General features: G+C 33.8%; 1 protein-coding gene across 1 annotated transcript; it reads left to right on the forward strand.

Moving 5' to 3' along the window:
• The first annotated feature begins 11,538 nt into the window (after positions 1–11,538).
• LOC121798751 (transcription initiation factor IIB-2-like) lies at positions 11,539–14,860 on the forward strand. Its single transcript, XM_042197915.1, has 7 exons — positions 11,539–12,049; positions 12,769–12,793; positions 13,240–13,369; positions 13,461–13,591; positions 13,693–13,781; positions 14,325–14,401; positions 14,537–14,860. The coding sequence occupies exons 1-7, from the start codon at positions 11,700–11,702 to the stop codon at positions 14,674–14,676; spliced, it is 942 nt and encodes a 313-aa protein (XP_042053849.1). The 5' UTR covers positions 11,539–11,699; the 3' UTR covers positions 14,677–14,860.
• The last annotated feature ends 1,141 nt before the right edge of the window (positions 14,861–16,001 follow it).

The following is a 16,001-nucleotide window of genomic DNA, read 5'->3' on the forward strand; positions in this document are numbered from 1 at the left end:
TGAAGGTGTACAACTGACTAGTTGGGCCAATGACGATGCTAATGAAGCCGGCCCAAGCCACGGCGTGGTCGTCCCCAACGTACGAAGGGGGTACCTCACGATGAAGGCGGCCGCCTCAGGCACATGCCGACATGCGCCAAGTGGATGCTCGTATTCGACTCCAAAAAGATTTAATTGAAGAGTTGTGGGCGCGGGGGACTGTACGCCGTTAGATTTTTCTTAATTAATGTATTTTTTTAATTAATGTACTTTTTTTTAAATTTAAATATTATTATTGAATTTTCCCGTATCTGTGCCGTAAATTTAATTCCGTATTTTGTGTGATTTTTAATTATTTATTTTTATAATTTTGTTTATTGTGGCTAGCCTATTGCTTGTCCAATTGCTTGTCCTGATGATGTGGCAGTAGGAGTTTTAGTCCACATGATATGACATGAGGAGTTTGTGGCTAGCATATGACTGACCTATTACTATCGTGGATGTTCTTAAAATAGCTAATTCTTCAACCTTTATACGTATATGGATTAAATTTAGTTTCTCCAAATAGACAACAAAATTTAGTTAGATTTCAGTTTAATCGTGAGTTTTTATTGCTTTTTTGTTGTAAATTTATATATGTTTTTCCTGTTTTTTCGGTTTAATCGTGAGTTTATATTGCTTTAAAAGTTGTAATTTTGTATGCCTTTTTTTTCCTCTTGTTTTTCGGTTTTAGATTTTTCGGTTTTTCGTATAATTTCAGGTTTTTCGGTTTTGTTCGGTTTTTCAGTTTTTCGGTTCGGTTCGGTTTCAATTTTAGCCTAAATTCAGTTTTTCGGGTTCGGTTCTGTTTGGGCAAAAAACCGAACCGAAACCCGGATGCTCACCCCTAGTCATGATTCTTTTTCTAAGACAAATTTATAGATAATAATAGCATCAAATAGAATAGTTTAATTAAATTTGAATGTTGCATGCTGCTCATAATTTGTATATTTATATAATGTGGATGTGTTCAAATAATATTTGGATTTAAATATGCTCACTTTTAATAATTCTAAGAAATCATTCTTGGTTGTTTCACTTTTATAGAGATATCCTTGAATATTTTGTGTTTCACTTCAATGTGTGACAAAATATGTTGAAGTATTTTCTTTTATAACTATATGTTTAGATCATTCATTCATCTTTTTTCAATGTGTGATACAAAACTTTCTTTTGTTTTCTACTTTTCTTTATTTTATACTACATTTTATTATTCACTAACATTATCTTTATTTTTGTATGATTTTTTTTCTAAGACAAATTTATAGATAATAATAGAATCAACTAGAATAGTTTAGTTTGAATTGTTTAATTAAATTTGAATGTTGCATGTAGCTCATAATTTGTATATTTATAGAATGTGGACGTGTTCAAATAATTGGATTTAAATGTAAGCATGTTGCTAATTTTTCTCAATATATTGATTAAAATGTGAAAAGAACAACAATTAATATAATTTGTATCATAATGATAAAAATAGATAACTAAAGAATGATTTGTATAGCGATATAATATAGTTTATATATTTATATATTAATAGTAGACTAATAGTATGATTTTGTATAATAGCTATTATTCTAATAGATGTAGTATAATTTATACAAATAAAATTATTATTTATGAATATATTCTTGATGATAAGAATAACAATTATTGAGTAATATGATTTGTATATAGATAAATAATCATTCATATAATAGTTATTGCTATATTAATACAATTTATAATAATTATTCTCTTAATGTGTATAATGATATTTATTAGTTAACATATACTACATAAACCTATACACAAACGAATCGATAAAGATAAAGGATTAAAGAATAATACTTTATGTAATAATATTTGTTGTTAAATTATAATTATAATAATAGAAAATAGTCAAGATATAAACAAAGATGATGAAAATCTATCATGTAGTTACAAATAATGACTTTTATCTCACATTGAAAGAAAGAGCAACACATCCAAGAAAATGTAGCTATAAAAAAGAATAATCCAATACACTATCTTTCAACTCAAAGGCTCAAGTCCAACGTTATAAGTTGTGACTTATAGTCTCGGTCAAATAAAGACTAAAACGAAAAAAAATAAAAATAAATTGAACCGCCGCACCAGCCCGGAACCGGCGGTTTTGAATCGCCCCATGAACCGCCGGTTCTTTGAACCTGAACCGGCCCGCAATTCGGAACCGGCGGTTTTTGAACCGTGTGCATGCCTAGGTGAGGGGGATGTGCTAATTGGAAGGCATGAAAAAATATAAATTGAAACATAGTATTTATTTATTTGGAATGCGTGACAATTTTATATATTAATACGAGTTGTATTTCAGCTGTAATTAGAATGATGATTAGTGTTGTTCAACTTGTCACCGGAAAACTGAAAAGATTTGTTTTAGCTTTTAAGTTATAAATAGTGACAAAGGGACAGCTAATTTCATTACAGGATAATAAATAATTAGTCTTTAATGGATCGAAATGTGATTAAGAAAAACCGCGTGGTTCGATCTATTAACTAATAGGTTGTCATCCTCTCCTCCCCCATATTAATTTATTTTAAATTATGGTTTCTAGGTTTTGCACGTATATATCCTTTTCAAATTATACAGCCATTTTATGCTTATTATTGCAATATAGATGATTGTGTGATAATTCTTGTTCCTCAGTCTTATGGCGGCGGCTCTACTAAAATGAAATTGTCTTTTTGACTTTTTTTGTAAAGGATGACATGGTCATCATTTAATTACTACTACTACAATTTAGGTAGATAAATATGTAGAAGAGGCCTCTAAAATGCTTCAAAGTATAGCATATAAAGAGAGCTTTCTTCATTTTGAAGGTAATTAGTTAAGCCAATCCAAAACTCCCCAAAGATTCAATCTTGAATAACTTTACATGTGAAATATTTACTCGAATTACGTATCTTGAATTAAACGATTATACTAAATGAATATTCTTGTGAAAATCAAAGGGGATCACATTAGTCAACCAGAGTAGAAACTGAAGTGCAACTATAAAATATTTTTTTTAAGTATACACTCCAACCTTTCAAAGGCACACATTTTTTAACCTTCTATTTTGCACATTATTAATACTCCTAATACAGTATTATAAGAATTTAGATCTATCTCGAACGACATTATCCAAACTCGTTACATTTGTCACTCACTTATGAGCTAAATGATTTTGCGCTAATTAATCATGCACTACAAATGGAAATGGAAATTGATAGTTAATTAGTTGTAAATCTTAATTATTTACATGCCACTTAAACTCCCAAGGCCTTTCTTTTTTCTTTTTTCTTTTTCCTGCTCTGAAAATCAATTGGTTTTTAAATGGTAGATAAATTATTTCAGCAAGCTATTGTCTTAATTAATTACTACTCCCCAATCTACATGGGAATCTGATCTCGATACAAACATAGGATAATTATAAATGCGAAGGATAAAGCATAATAATATTGAAAAAGTGAGTTTTAGCACTCCAATGCCACTATTTTGATACGATCATATCTATCATATCTCTTAGAATCTTCTAATTATTTAGTTTTCCCTTATTCACCATATCTTTCCCATATTTATTTAGATATTTGTTTCTTGTTCATTAAGTTAGGATAGTAGTATTCTAGTATTATAAATAGGAGAGCTTGTTATCATTTTATTCATTCAATGAATATATTATTTTCCACAAACTTGTCTTGAGTAACAAGAATATCATATTTCGTTTCCAAATTGTTGTTCATCGGAGAACGTCCGAAAATCAGCAATTCGTGAGCTTTCCTTCGAGCACGTCGAAGGTTCGATCACTTTATCTCTCCGAGAAGTTAGCCATCCGGCCTCGTTACGGAGAACGTCCGTAACAACTGGTGCTTTCATCCCGTACTCATGACGTCAACATACCATGGCCCATCTACGTCGGAACGGCCGACGAGGGAAGCGACGCCGGCGCTGCATATAGGCCCGCTGCGTCGTCCCGACCAATCGGGGAAGGCTTCGGTCGACCCAATCACATTAGGGTTTGATAAATTAAATGCACGCCTCGACAGTATGGATCGACGGGTGGCCAAATTGGAGTCGCGTATGAACGCGAACGACTGGCGACTGGGGAAACTTCGACCGCCCCAACGGCCTGATCCGGAACCACCTTACGGTCTTCCTGATCATGGCGGCGCTGATTGGGACAAGCAGCACCGACGTTACACCCAGCCTACGTACCGGCGGCCACAACACCACCAGTCGGATAGGTACCCACCTCCTCCTCCATATCAGCCGGATAGACTCCGTCCGTACCACCTCCACCAAACTCGTTATCAACTGCCCGAGCACTATCAACCCTTCGACTATGGACCGCCATCCACGTACAGGGGGTTCCCGCTTCATCAATTTCTGCAGCTGCAGTACGAGCCTTCTCTCCAACCATCCTGTTGGGACCCGCCGGGCGCTTGGGTGTCGATGGGTAACCTGGATTATGAAGAGATCTCATCCATATATTACCCTGATTATGATGGTGACTCTGATGGATATGATGAGGACGCTGATGTCCACCGCGACCCATCTAGCAACTCACAACTAACTGTCATTGTTGTCCCGCCACCACCACCACAACGCTCGTCATCTTGCTTGAGCATGACAAGCCACTGCCGTTCAGCAGCGTCACTGTCTGCTATAGCTGCTGTCCCATCTTTGAATCTGCCCCCAATAGTCCCGTCTTGCAGCCCCGACGACGACAGCGAAGAGGAGAGCGGATTGATAGATGAACTGCCTCCACCAGCTATGATCTCTCCGTCGTGCCGCCCTGGAGAGGAAGAAACATTGTTAGATGGCAACGAGGAGGTTGATTCCATTGAGGAAGTGAAGAACGTCATCGCATCTCTCGATGCTGCTCTAATGACATCTCCCGATGTTGTTGAGAATTGTTTTAGTGAAAATGGTGGTGCTTATCTATGTGCATTAGTTGGAAATAAAGTTGCATCGTCCTTTCCAATACATGGGAAGGAGATTGCCTGTATCTATGGGGTTTTGAATGTAGGTGATGCTACAAGTATGATTCATCGACCAACATTGCTCGACACCGATGCTAGGTTGATTTCTCCGTGAAATAACAAGCCGTGTTTGCGCATTCAGGGATGTGTGGCAAAGCTTTCCATTTTAGCATTGAATTTGGATGACCACATCAGTCCGCCTTTGTTGATTTTTTACGGAGGTCAAGAAGAGGGACGCTCAGCTGTTCGGTGTTTGTTTGATCCAGGAGGAGATGTCTCGCCAAAGTCGGCTTTCAACTCTCTTTATTGCTTCGTGGTTCCCACCTTGAGGACAAGGTGGATTTCAACCGTGGGGGAGTTGTTACGATCATATCTATCATATCTCTTAGGATCTTCTAATTATTTAGTTTTCCCTTATTCACCATATCTTTCCCATATTTATTTAGATATTTGTTTCTTGTTCATTAAGTTAGGGTAGTAGTATTCTAGTATTATAAATAGGAGAGCTTGTTATCATTTTATTCATTCAATGAATATATTATTTTCCACAAACTTGTCTTGAGTAACAAGAATATCATATTTCGTTTCCAAATTGTTGTTCATCGGAGAACGTCCGAAAATCAGCAATTCGTGAGCTTTCCTTCGAGCACGTCGAAGGTTCGATCACCTTATCTCTCCGAGAAGTTAGCCATCCGACCTCGTTACGGAGAACGTCCGTAACATATTTGCAGACATAAAGTTATGGGACATATTAATTTAAGAATAATACTATGCGGCCACATTATGGCCAGCCATAAATTAATTAAATAACAAAAAAAATTGATTTTTTTTCAAATTTTTGGTTTAATACTACTTGATTTTACTTTTATATCATCTTCATTATATATTGCTCAAAATGTTAGTGTTGCTCTTTCGTAGTTTTTGCTCAACTTATTACTACTGTCATTTCTTGATTGTTGCTCAACGTATACAGTAATTCGTGATATTAATGTGTTTTACGTAATGGAATTCAAAGATAAGTATCAACTCACAAGTCCATTCACACACATATAAGTTTATATCGGTAATTCTAATTTTTTTATACATGTAAATGGACTAAATTAACTCTTTATGGCCGGCCACATTATGGCCATTTAGCATCACTCTTAATTTAATGTTTTTTTCAAAGGGTGATGTTAAATGGTCATATTATGGCCAGCCATAATCTTAAAATATTATTAAACTTTTATGCAATTAATGCTTAATAGTTGAAATTGATGCATCTAGAGAGTAACAATTTTTTAAAGACTAATCTATCCTCAAATATTAAATACTTTATGTAGTAGAATATGGAGTATTTATTTACGTATGTAGTAGAATATGGAGTATTTAACAATACACTTTAGTTACGTAATTTAATTATTTTTTATCAATTTTAACTATTCTAATCTTTAATTATTATAGAATGTATTTAGTAATCAACATGCACTTATTTGTAATCAAACACGTATATATTTTGATTATACAAAATGAGATAACAAAAATTATTCAGATTATTTAATAGTATGTACTGAATAATTAAATTTGAATCATAATAAATATATTCCTGATATTTTTAATTCTATTATTAGTGAGTATTTATGTTTAAATTCACTTGTTTAATAAAACAATTTAATTATACTATATATTATTTACTCTATATGGCAGTCGAAATATTTACTCTATATACTTTATTAGTGATTATTTTCTTTATATACATTATTTTAATATATTTAGCTATTAATATATCTTTATTATTTAAAAATTTTCTGTCCCGTGCATAGCACGGGTGGTAAAACTAGTACTACGTATAAATACAACAGTGTATTGATATAAAAGCAATTCAAATAGTTATACTATAGATTAATTTACTGTTAATTTATAGTGAAATTGATACTATAATAATAATAATAATAATAATAATTTGTCAAAATAATTCAAATATAATTATTTACTATATTTTAAAATTTATAATTAATTTTAAATATAATATATATACATTTAACCTTGGTATTACTATATCACATACTACTCACTAATAAGAAAATATAATTCCACATAGTCATCACAGCCTACTCACTAATTTCTCCCTCTTTATTCCTAAATATGCTATACTATAATAAAAATAAAAACAAAGTCCTAAAAACAAAGTATTGTCAACTGAATTAAGCATTAAATGAGACAATTAAATTATTAATATCCAAATATACCTATATTTACTGAAATGCCATTTATGGGCAGCCACATTAGCCACATAGCTTTACCCTTTTTCAAATTAGATAAATGAAAACTTTTACTCCTTGCAAACGTATGATATTACTTATACGAGATTTGTAACATAGTCCACAAATCAAAGTTCTATTTTAATATCATACTACTACCTAAATTTTTAATACAATCTGACAATCTCAAATTAGCAACTTTGACATATTTGTGGTACTGAGATGAGATATGTATGTATACTTGTTATTCTTTTTATTAAAAATTATGGCCTCTTCTGATTTATTGTTCTGTTTTGGTACAACTCTTTATATATTATAGAATATACAATACGAATTTAAGATTGAAGGGAAATGCAAAAGAGATGGAAGAAGCAAGGTTAAAAGCCAACGTTGGCGGCGTCACGCACGTTTTATGATTTCAAATACCGTTGCCAAATGTTAAATGACAATTTTTGCATAAATAACAATGACACTTTTTTAATTGAAATTAGACTCTTCTCCCCTATCGGTAACTCCCTAACTGGAAAAAAGAAAATGGCTAATTAAATCGTTAGACTTTAGCAAAACATTAGTATAATATTACTGAAATCAGTAGTTTAATCAATTAAATAAAAATAAGTACGTAATACATTAGGAAATTAAACATTAGAAAAGGATGTTATTGATTAATCAGATAAGAAAAATTCTCGTTAATACTGTAAACAAAAAGGGTGTTATTGAATAATCAGATAATATTTACATAAATTATCCAGAATGTGTTTTTTTCTGATTTAAAATCAGAAAACCGACTACACATGTGACGAAATTATTTTAAATAAATTGTACTGTGATATTTAATCTACATAATGTTAAGTGCATTAATCTAATATCGACTCTACAATTATATACGAATAATACTTATGATGCATAAAAGTCACTTTTGCAATAGATCTATAATTTTTTAAAACTACTTAAAAAGTAACACGTGACAATTAATTTCTTTATACACAAAGTTAAGATATTATTAACTAATGCCGGTGCAGACATCTCAACAAATATAATTAGATATTAGTTTACATAAACAAATATCTTGAAATTGAGATGAAATATCTGGCTACCAAATTATTTCATCCCAATCAAATTTAAGAAAATTAGTTTATAAATTATGTGAACACGAGAGAAATCCGCCGCGTCATGCCTAAGAACACAACATGGAAAAAAGAGTTTTAGTAAAATATTTCCATGTGTGTTGCACATATTTAGATCTCCCCTCACTAATGGAAGTAACATGGACTAAAGCAATAAATGTATAAATTCAATGCAAGAGCGCTCTAGGAAATAGGTTGGAATCTTGACTGTTTAAATAAATGCAAGTGGCTAGAGTGTCAAACTCAAAACTCAGTTGTTAATTTTAAAATTGATTTATAGATGTATATCTAATGCAATTTAGAAAAATATATTTATTGTATTAAGTAAAGAGATAATAAAATAAAAAAGAGAATAAAATGTGTTAAAGAATTAAATAAGAGAGAAAATATATAAGTCATTGTCATGTATTCATATGACTCAATTATAATAGAACATTCTAAAATGAAAAAAACCAACTAAGTATGGTGACATTGAAGGAGTATTATTCATGTCAAAATTCATCAAATCCATATCAAAAGCTAAATTATCAGACCCAGTCACCCGAGAGTCAAATATGTTATTTTCACTAGTATTCTACAGTAGGCGTATATTTTTACTTTAAATAAATAAGTAATTAAGTTACCTATACTATCCATAATTATATATCAGTCTCAATTTTAATGCCGAAATCAAATCAAAAAGTAATTTTACTTTAATCATTTACACCAAATTCAAAATTTACATCATTTTTTAAGTATACGTATCACAAAATTTTTGCAATGAACTTGGGCTATCCTGGACTGGATCGGTCCACCTTAGTTGACAAATCTACTTGTACCTAGATTTAGATGGCCCAAATAAGTTTCGTTAATTGACAACTCCATGCTAATGGGAGTCTTATAATTAAAGTTCAATAAAAGTAATTTAATAACAATAATAATAAGTGATTCATGTGAGAGCTATCTTCTTTTTTCTTCTTTTTTTTTTTGTCTTTCCTCTTCTTGGAGGGGTTGCAAGGTTGTTATTAATTGAGTTAAATAATTTAAAATTTATTTCATATACAGTAAATCTTATTTTGAAATATTTTTATATAACGATAACCAATAATGAATGAATCTATATTTAGCTAGTACGTTACAATAGTCAATCTTACCTCATTTGACGAGACTTAAAGGGTATAACCAATTAGACGACTAAAGTGGTTAAAACCTCAAGTTTTAGGTTCAAACCTGAAACCCAAAACTCAAGGGTCATTAGATAACAGACTCAAGTTACATATTGTTTGTATGCCATTTTTTTGGGTTCTGTTTGTGATGATGGAATTGAGCCCACGGAATCGAAATTAAAACCTTTAATTTTAAATTTAATGTTTGGTACCATAAAATATTTGGTATTGAATTGTACAGTATATATCAAATTCTCTTAATTCTATACTTTGAATTCAATATAAAAAATAGATAACTGACATTCCAAATAGTTATAAAATTAGGCACCCTCACACACATACAAACACTATATACACTTCATATCAATTTTTTAAAATTCAATTCCATGTATCATTTTACTGAAAAAAAATTTGGAATTGAATTAAATTTCAACTTTTTAAAATTCAATTCCGTAGAATTCTAACCAATTCAAGTGATTTTGAATTCGTGAATTGCAAACGTGAGGTTTAATATGATTTGCCTATATAAGTGATAAAATCAAGACTTGATAGATTAGAATAACATACGGAGTATTTTACCCTTGTAGCCTCTGAAATCAAATTCATAAATTAATATTCTAGATTGGCTTTGCTATAAAACATTATGAAGTTGATTCTCAAATTCTTGTTCTTATTTTGCTTTGATTTAGAAGTATGTGGTGTTTCAGAAATTTTGGTCTTATATTTTATGGCTTTGCTTTTGAATTTGGCATTCAAGGATGGTATGAGAAAAGCCTTTTGAATAAGGGCGATCAGATGGGAGCTAAATAATAGTTGCATGGGTGCATGCAACGTGTGAGAAGTAGAGGATCATGCGTTGGGTCATGAAGTTAGTTAGATTGTTATTGTGATTATTATTTCCTACTGCAGCAGCATGTATATAGCTGCTTCAATCATTGTATTTTCCCCATCATTCATGAAATTTACTTCCCCCTCATTTCTCTCGTCTTCTCCTAGTAGCTCTCTACGTATAGGGGTGCGATATCGGTCACCGTTCCGATTATCGGAGACCTCAGTCTTGCACCAAAGGACTACATATTTTTTGGCAGAAGATTTTATGAGATTACTTAAAATATAGTCCCTAAAGCAATTCCGTCGCGTACTCATTTGATAACAATCCGATATGGTAAGAAATAATCAGTCCACTCTACGAGGCCAAAGATATTGGAGATCCTAAAATAATGATTGAGAATTCCCAAACAAGCATTTGGGGGCAAATTGCTAATTTCAAGAGCTTCAGGGTGAAAATCCAAGAAGCGATCAGAACAATAATTCAGATGATAATCGAGAAAAGAGCACACACAAACAAGATTCTGGTATGACAAATGGAGGGGGAATAGAAAGCCTCAAAACTATTTTTCCAAGGCTTGTCTTACTGTCAACCCAAAAGAACAAACTCATGGATGAGATAGAAGTTTGGGAAAACGATAATTGGAAATGGATTTTTAAATGGAGAAGCCTTTTTACTTGGGAAGGGGATATTGGTGGAGATCTTTTACTAGCTATGAATGCTTTGGCTTGAGAGAAAATAAGAGGAATGAATGTGTAATTATAACCGGTTAATAAATCTCTCTTCATTTAACTTTGTTTTGTGGATTACTCCATGTCTTAATAACATGAGCACAATGGCGAAAAAATATGTCTTGCCACCATTAGCAATCTTACACATCTGTATGTCTGATTAGTTTTTTCTGGATAAAATAAAATAATACTAGTAAATAAATTATTCTCTCGTTCCCATTAAAAATGAAACGTTTCCTAAAATAGAAACAACACTCTCTCTACTTTTTCTTCTTTCTTTCTTTACTCTCTCTTGATTAACTCATAAAACAATACTGTATAAAATTTCGAGTCGGAAACCAAATATTTCATATTTATTGGGACGGAGAGAGTATTTATAAAAAAATGACTCGTTTGTTTCTTCTTCATATTCATCGAAACAGTAAAACTTGGGAAGACGAAAATGGTCATACATGTAACTGACTTGTTGCGTTTGACAAATTAATTGAAAGGGGACAGAAAATTGAAACAACCCAAAATTTCTCTCTTATCTCTTCCCTCAAAACCCAAAAAATTCACACCCCAAAATACAATCTTCCCATCCCGAATTGGATAATCTCCGCGTCCCCAATTCGAATAATTGAAAAGATATGATGTCGGACTCGTACTGTCCAGACTGCAAGCGCAACACGGAGGTGGTATTCGATCACGCGGCGGGCGACACCGTGTGCTCGGAGTGCGGGCTCGTGCTGGAGGCCCGCTCCATCGACGAGACCTCCGAGTGGAGAACCTTCGCCGACGATTCCGGCGATCACGACCCCAATCGTGTGGGTGGCCCCGTTAACCCCCTTTTAGGAGACGGGGCGCTCACCACCGTCATCTCCCGGGCCGCCAACGGCTCCAATGCCGATTCCTCCTTGGCCCGCTTGCAGAACCGTGGAGGCGACCCGGACCGGGCCATCGTCTTGGCTTTCAAGGCTATTTCCAATATGGCCGATAGGTCTCTGCCTCTTTATCTTGTTCCTCAATTTCCCATTTGTTGACTGCTTCTGTTGAATTCGTGTTTTTATTTATTTACTTTCTGGTCTGTTGGAAAAGTTTTGATTTTTAGTGGGATTCTGGAAAATTGATGTTAACTGGTGTTTCTGTGGTTAAAAATGATTATGGGTTCTGAATGGTTTTAGTTCATTCGCGAAGCATGAAGGGTTTCAGTAGCTTCTTATGGAAAAGTTTGAGTGGATGGTGCAAAGATGTTACATTGATTTTACCACTAATAGTTATAAGCTGTTAAAAAAGGCAGCTTTTAAGGTGGGATTTCTAATTTTGTATTCCTTCTTGGATGTATTGTTATTTTGGAGCAATTTGTTTTGAAATATAGAGTTGCTTGTATGTTTCTTCTTGATTATTGCTCGTGTATGTGTCATGTATTATCTAGTTTGTCTCGTCTTTTCTAATGACACATCAGAGTTATTCATCCGTTTGCAATCCAGTAGTATACTATATATACACAAGTTCTATGCTGAGCTGTTGCTCATAGTTGTAAAGGATGAATGTTATTGATTGTTGTTTTGCTTTATTATTGTCATAATTGAATGAATGGATGATGTGATAATCTAGAGATGACACAAATCTTTCTTATGAAGCGATTTGCCGCTTTTGGTATATTTGGTAATAAGCATAATAATAGAACTGACTTGTGTCGTTTCTTGCCTCTTCTAGGTTGAGCCTTGTAACTACCATCAAGGTAAGCATTTCTACTGATTGATTCTCCATAATTGCGGGAATTCACACCGACTGCATTATAAATTACCTCATCAAGTCTTCACACACATACTTGTCTGAATGCTGCCAATTTTGTTTGGCTTGTTTCATTCTTCTTCCCTCCCTCTCGCCTATTTTCTCCTCTGAATCTTGATCTTTTTGAGGCTGAAAGTTTGTTTGGGGTTCTGTAGATATCTTAAAATTGCTTCAGTATGCAATGTGGTTTCGACTTTTGATTAAAAGAATATTCGTAATATTTGTCTCCGTGCTCTCCCGACTTTAATAGACTGACTGTTATGTGTCAGTGACTTAAAGGCAATACGCAATGTCCTTAATACACAGTCATCAGAAGTGTATTAATATAATTTCTAATTAACATTACAAATATCGGATTCGAACTTTGGTTTCTGATGGCGCTTTTGTTTAAAGGATCGAGCGAGTGAAATATATAAGAGGTTAGAAGATCAGAAGTGTACGAGGGGAAGAAACTTGGAGGCTCTTGTGGCTGCCTGCATTTATATTGCTTGCCGTCAGGAAGGCAAGCCACGAACTGTGAAAGGTGCCGCCATTAAATAACTTGCACACTAGAATTTGTTGTGTACATATTCGCCTCTTTTAGAAGTGCTCTAAAATCTGTGGGTATCAACTAGAAATATGCTCCATTGTTGCTGGAGCCACAAAAAAGGAAATCGGTCGAGCTAAAGAATTTATCGTCAAACAGTTGAAGGTCGAGATGGGTGAATCAATGGAGATGGGTACCATTCATGCAGGAGACTATTTGGTGAGGTCACATTAGGCCATGTCAGACTACATATGTATTTTCTTAATTTTATACTATCACTTAAGTAACATCTTGTGTTTCTATTTTGCTCTGGCCTGTAGAGACGTTTCTGCTCCAATCTTGGTATGAGCAACGAAGAGGTCAAAGCTGTCCAAGAAACTGTCCAAAAGGCAGGGGACTTTGACATTAGGTATGCTTCCATTACCTATCTCAGACTCAGTTTCAAGAACTGATTGTCTTTTGCGTATTCTTGAGGCATAAACTACTTGTGGGTTGTGGAGCTCAAATTTTCTTGTCAGAGTGTAATGTAAGATACTCCCTCTGTCCTAGAAATAGGGGTCCCCTTTTGACTTGACACGGGTGTTAAGAATATGAAGAAAAGTGGGTGGAATATTAGTCCCACTTTATATAATATATTAGTATTAGTATCATAATAATATGCGAGTGAAATGAATTCGTGGAATGTGGGACATACTTATCATTTATAGTAAAAGTTAAAATGGACTCTTATTGCGTGACAGACCAAAATGGCAAAAAAAAAACTCTAGTTGTGGGACAGAAGGAGCATAAATCTGAGAGAGATGAATGAAAAGGTTGTTTAAGTACCTCTTCAGAAGATGAAATCACTGGACACTCTGATCTAATATATTTGTTGAGTCGAGCTCATCATGCATTAGTGATGTACATTTGAAGATTTAATTGATTTATGAACATGATTTTGCTTCCATTGCAGGAGGAGCCCCATATCAATTGCAGCAGCAATAATTTTTATGGTAACACAGCTGTCGGAATCAAAGAAACCCCTGCGAGGTTCGTATTCTAACCACCTTATTTGTGTTTACTATACAAATCTTGCTTACAAATTTCTTGATTTGAGCCTTGGTAAACGCTGTTGATTTTTGATATATGGGCATCGAAATGAAAAGGGAGATTGTATGGTTGCAGACATCTCGATTGCAACTACGGTGGCAGAAGGGACGATCAAGAATGCTTACAGAGATCTGTACCCGCATGCCGCTAGGATCATACCGGAATGGTACGCTAAGGAACGGGACTTGAAGAATCTCAGCAGTCCCAAAGCATAAGTAAACGTCTTTTGCATCCCCAAACGGGCTACGGTGCTGCAGTCCCACATCAGTTTTACTTGATAGTTAGTTGATCAACTCTACTCTATTGCATCCCAGATGTGATAGTATTTGATTGTCATGTTATATTGTGAAATACTGTAATGTGCAAGATTATTATAGGTTTTCCATTAAAGTTGATTAAGATTTCAACGCGGTTTGGACCGCATTTGGGGTGCGAGGCCGGGTTTGTGTTGCAGACCAGCAAGGTGATGCAGCTGCGATCCACACCACAAACCTATTTTATTGGGTGGCGCGACTGTGTTGTGGCTGGAATTTATGATTTTGGTTAAACGTTTATGTGACAACTAAAACACCGAATTCTAGTTGGATTTGGTATTTGGAATGAGACTGGCGTCAATGTCATCTAATGAGCTCACTAATCATGCCGGTAGAGTCATTACCAAGTCATTATCTAAGGTTGATAACTCTCGATCTGAATATTTATTAACCTGATTTTTTTATACCCCCTCCTTTCTTTCTGCTATTAAATATTTCATTTTTCCTTTTTGATCCGTTCACCAATGAATGTTCTATTTCGCTTTTTATCACTTTTGGCAAGTGGTCCTCACATCCCACTAACTTACCATACTCACATTTTATTATTAAACCAATATAAGAAAGTAGGTTCACAATATTTTAATTATGGACGGGGGAGTATATTCAAACTAGAACATAATTTGCAACTGGCACGAACCTACCAAATTAGTATAGCACAATCCTATTCTTGTCAGCCCAAAATAATAACAACATGATAATGCTTGAAACTTAGGCATTACATCTACACGACAGTAACATAAAACAATCAAACTCCAATATAGTTTTAATCTAACAAGGCTGATACACGTGGGATGCGACATGTATAATTAAGGTATTAGAAAAAGAATAGAATAATCAATATGCGCTAATGTTATTTTTTTAAGTTAATAAAAAAATTATTCGATCATTGAGTTATTTTGTTGTTGCTGAAAGTTGAATGCAGTAAAATAAAATAGAATAGTGAAAAACTCTAACTTCATTAAAACATTAATGTCTAACAATACAGAAAGTCAAAATAAAATAAAAGGAAGGAGAAAACAAAAAAATAATGAAAAAGTCAAGAATCTACTAATTGAATTCACATCGACGATAAGGTTTGATCATGCAATTGAGCGGTAGGTTTGATGCCGAATTTTGGTTGATACAATTTGATGGGTTGTCTTGGTTGCAGGGAGTTTTACCAACTCAAAACCCACCGTCTTGTTTCCCTTGGTTCAAGAGCTTAGGAGCCATGGCTGATTTGTTTT

This window comes from Salvia splendens, chromosome 4, assembly GCF_004379255.2.
Source record: "Salvia splendens isolate huo1 chromosome 4, SspV2, whole genome shotgun sequence".
Classification (NCBI taxonomy): Eukaryota; Viridiplantae; Streptophyta; class Magnoliopsida; order Lamiales; family Lamiaceae; genus Salvia; species Salvia splendens.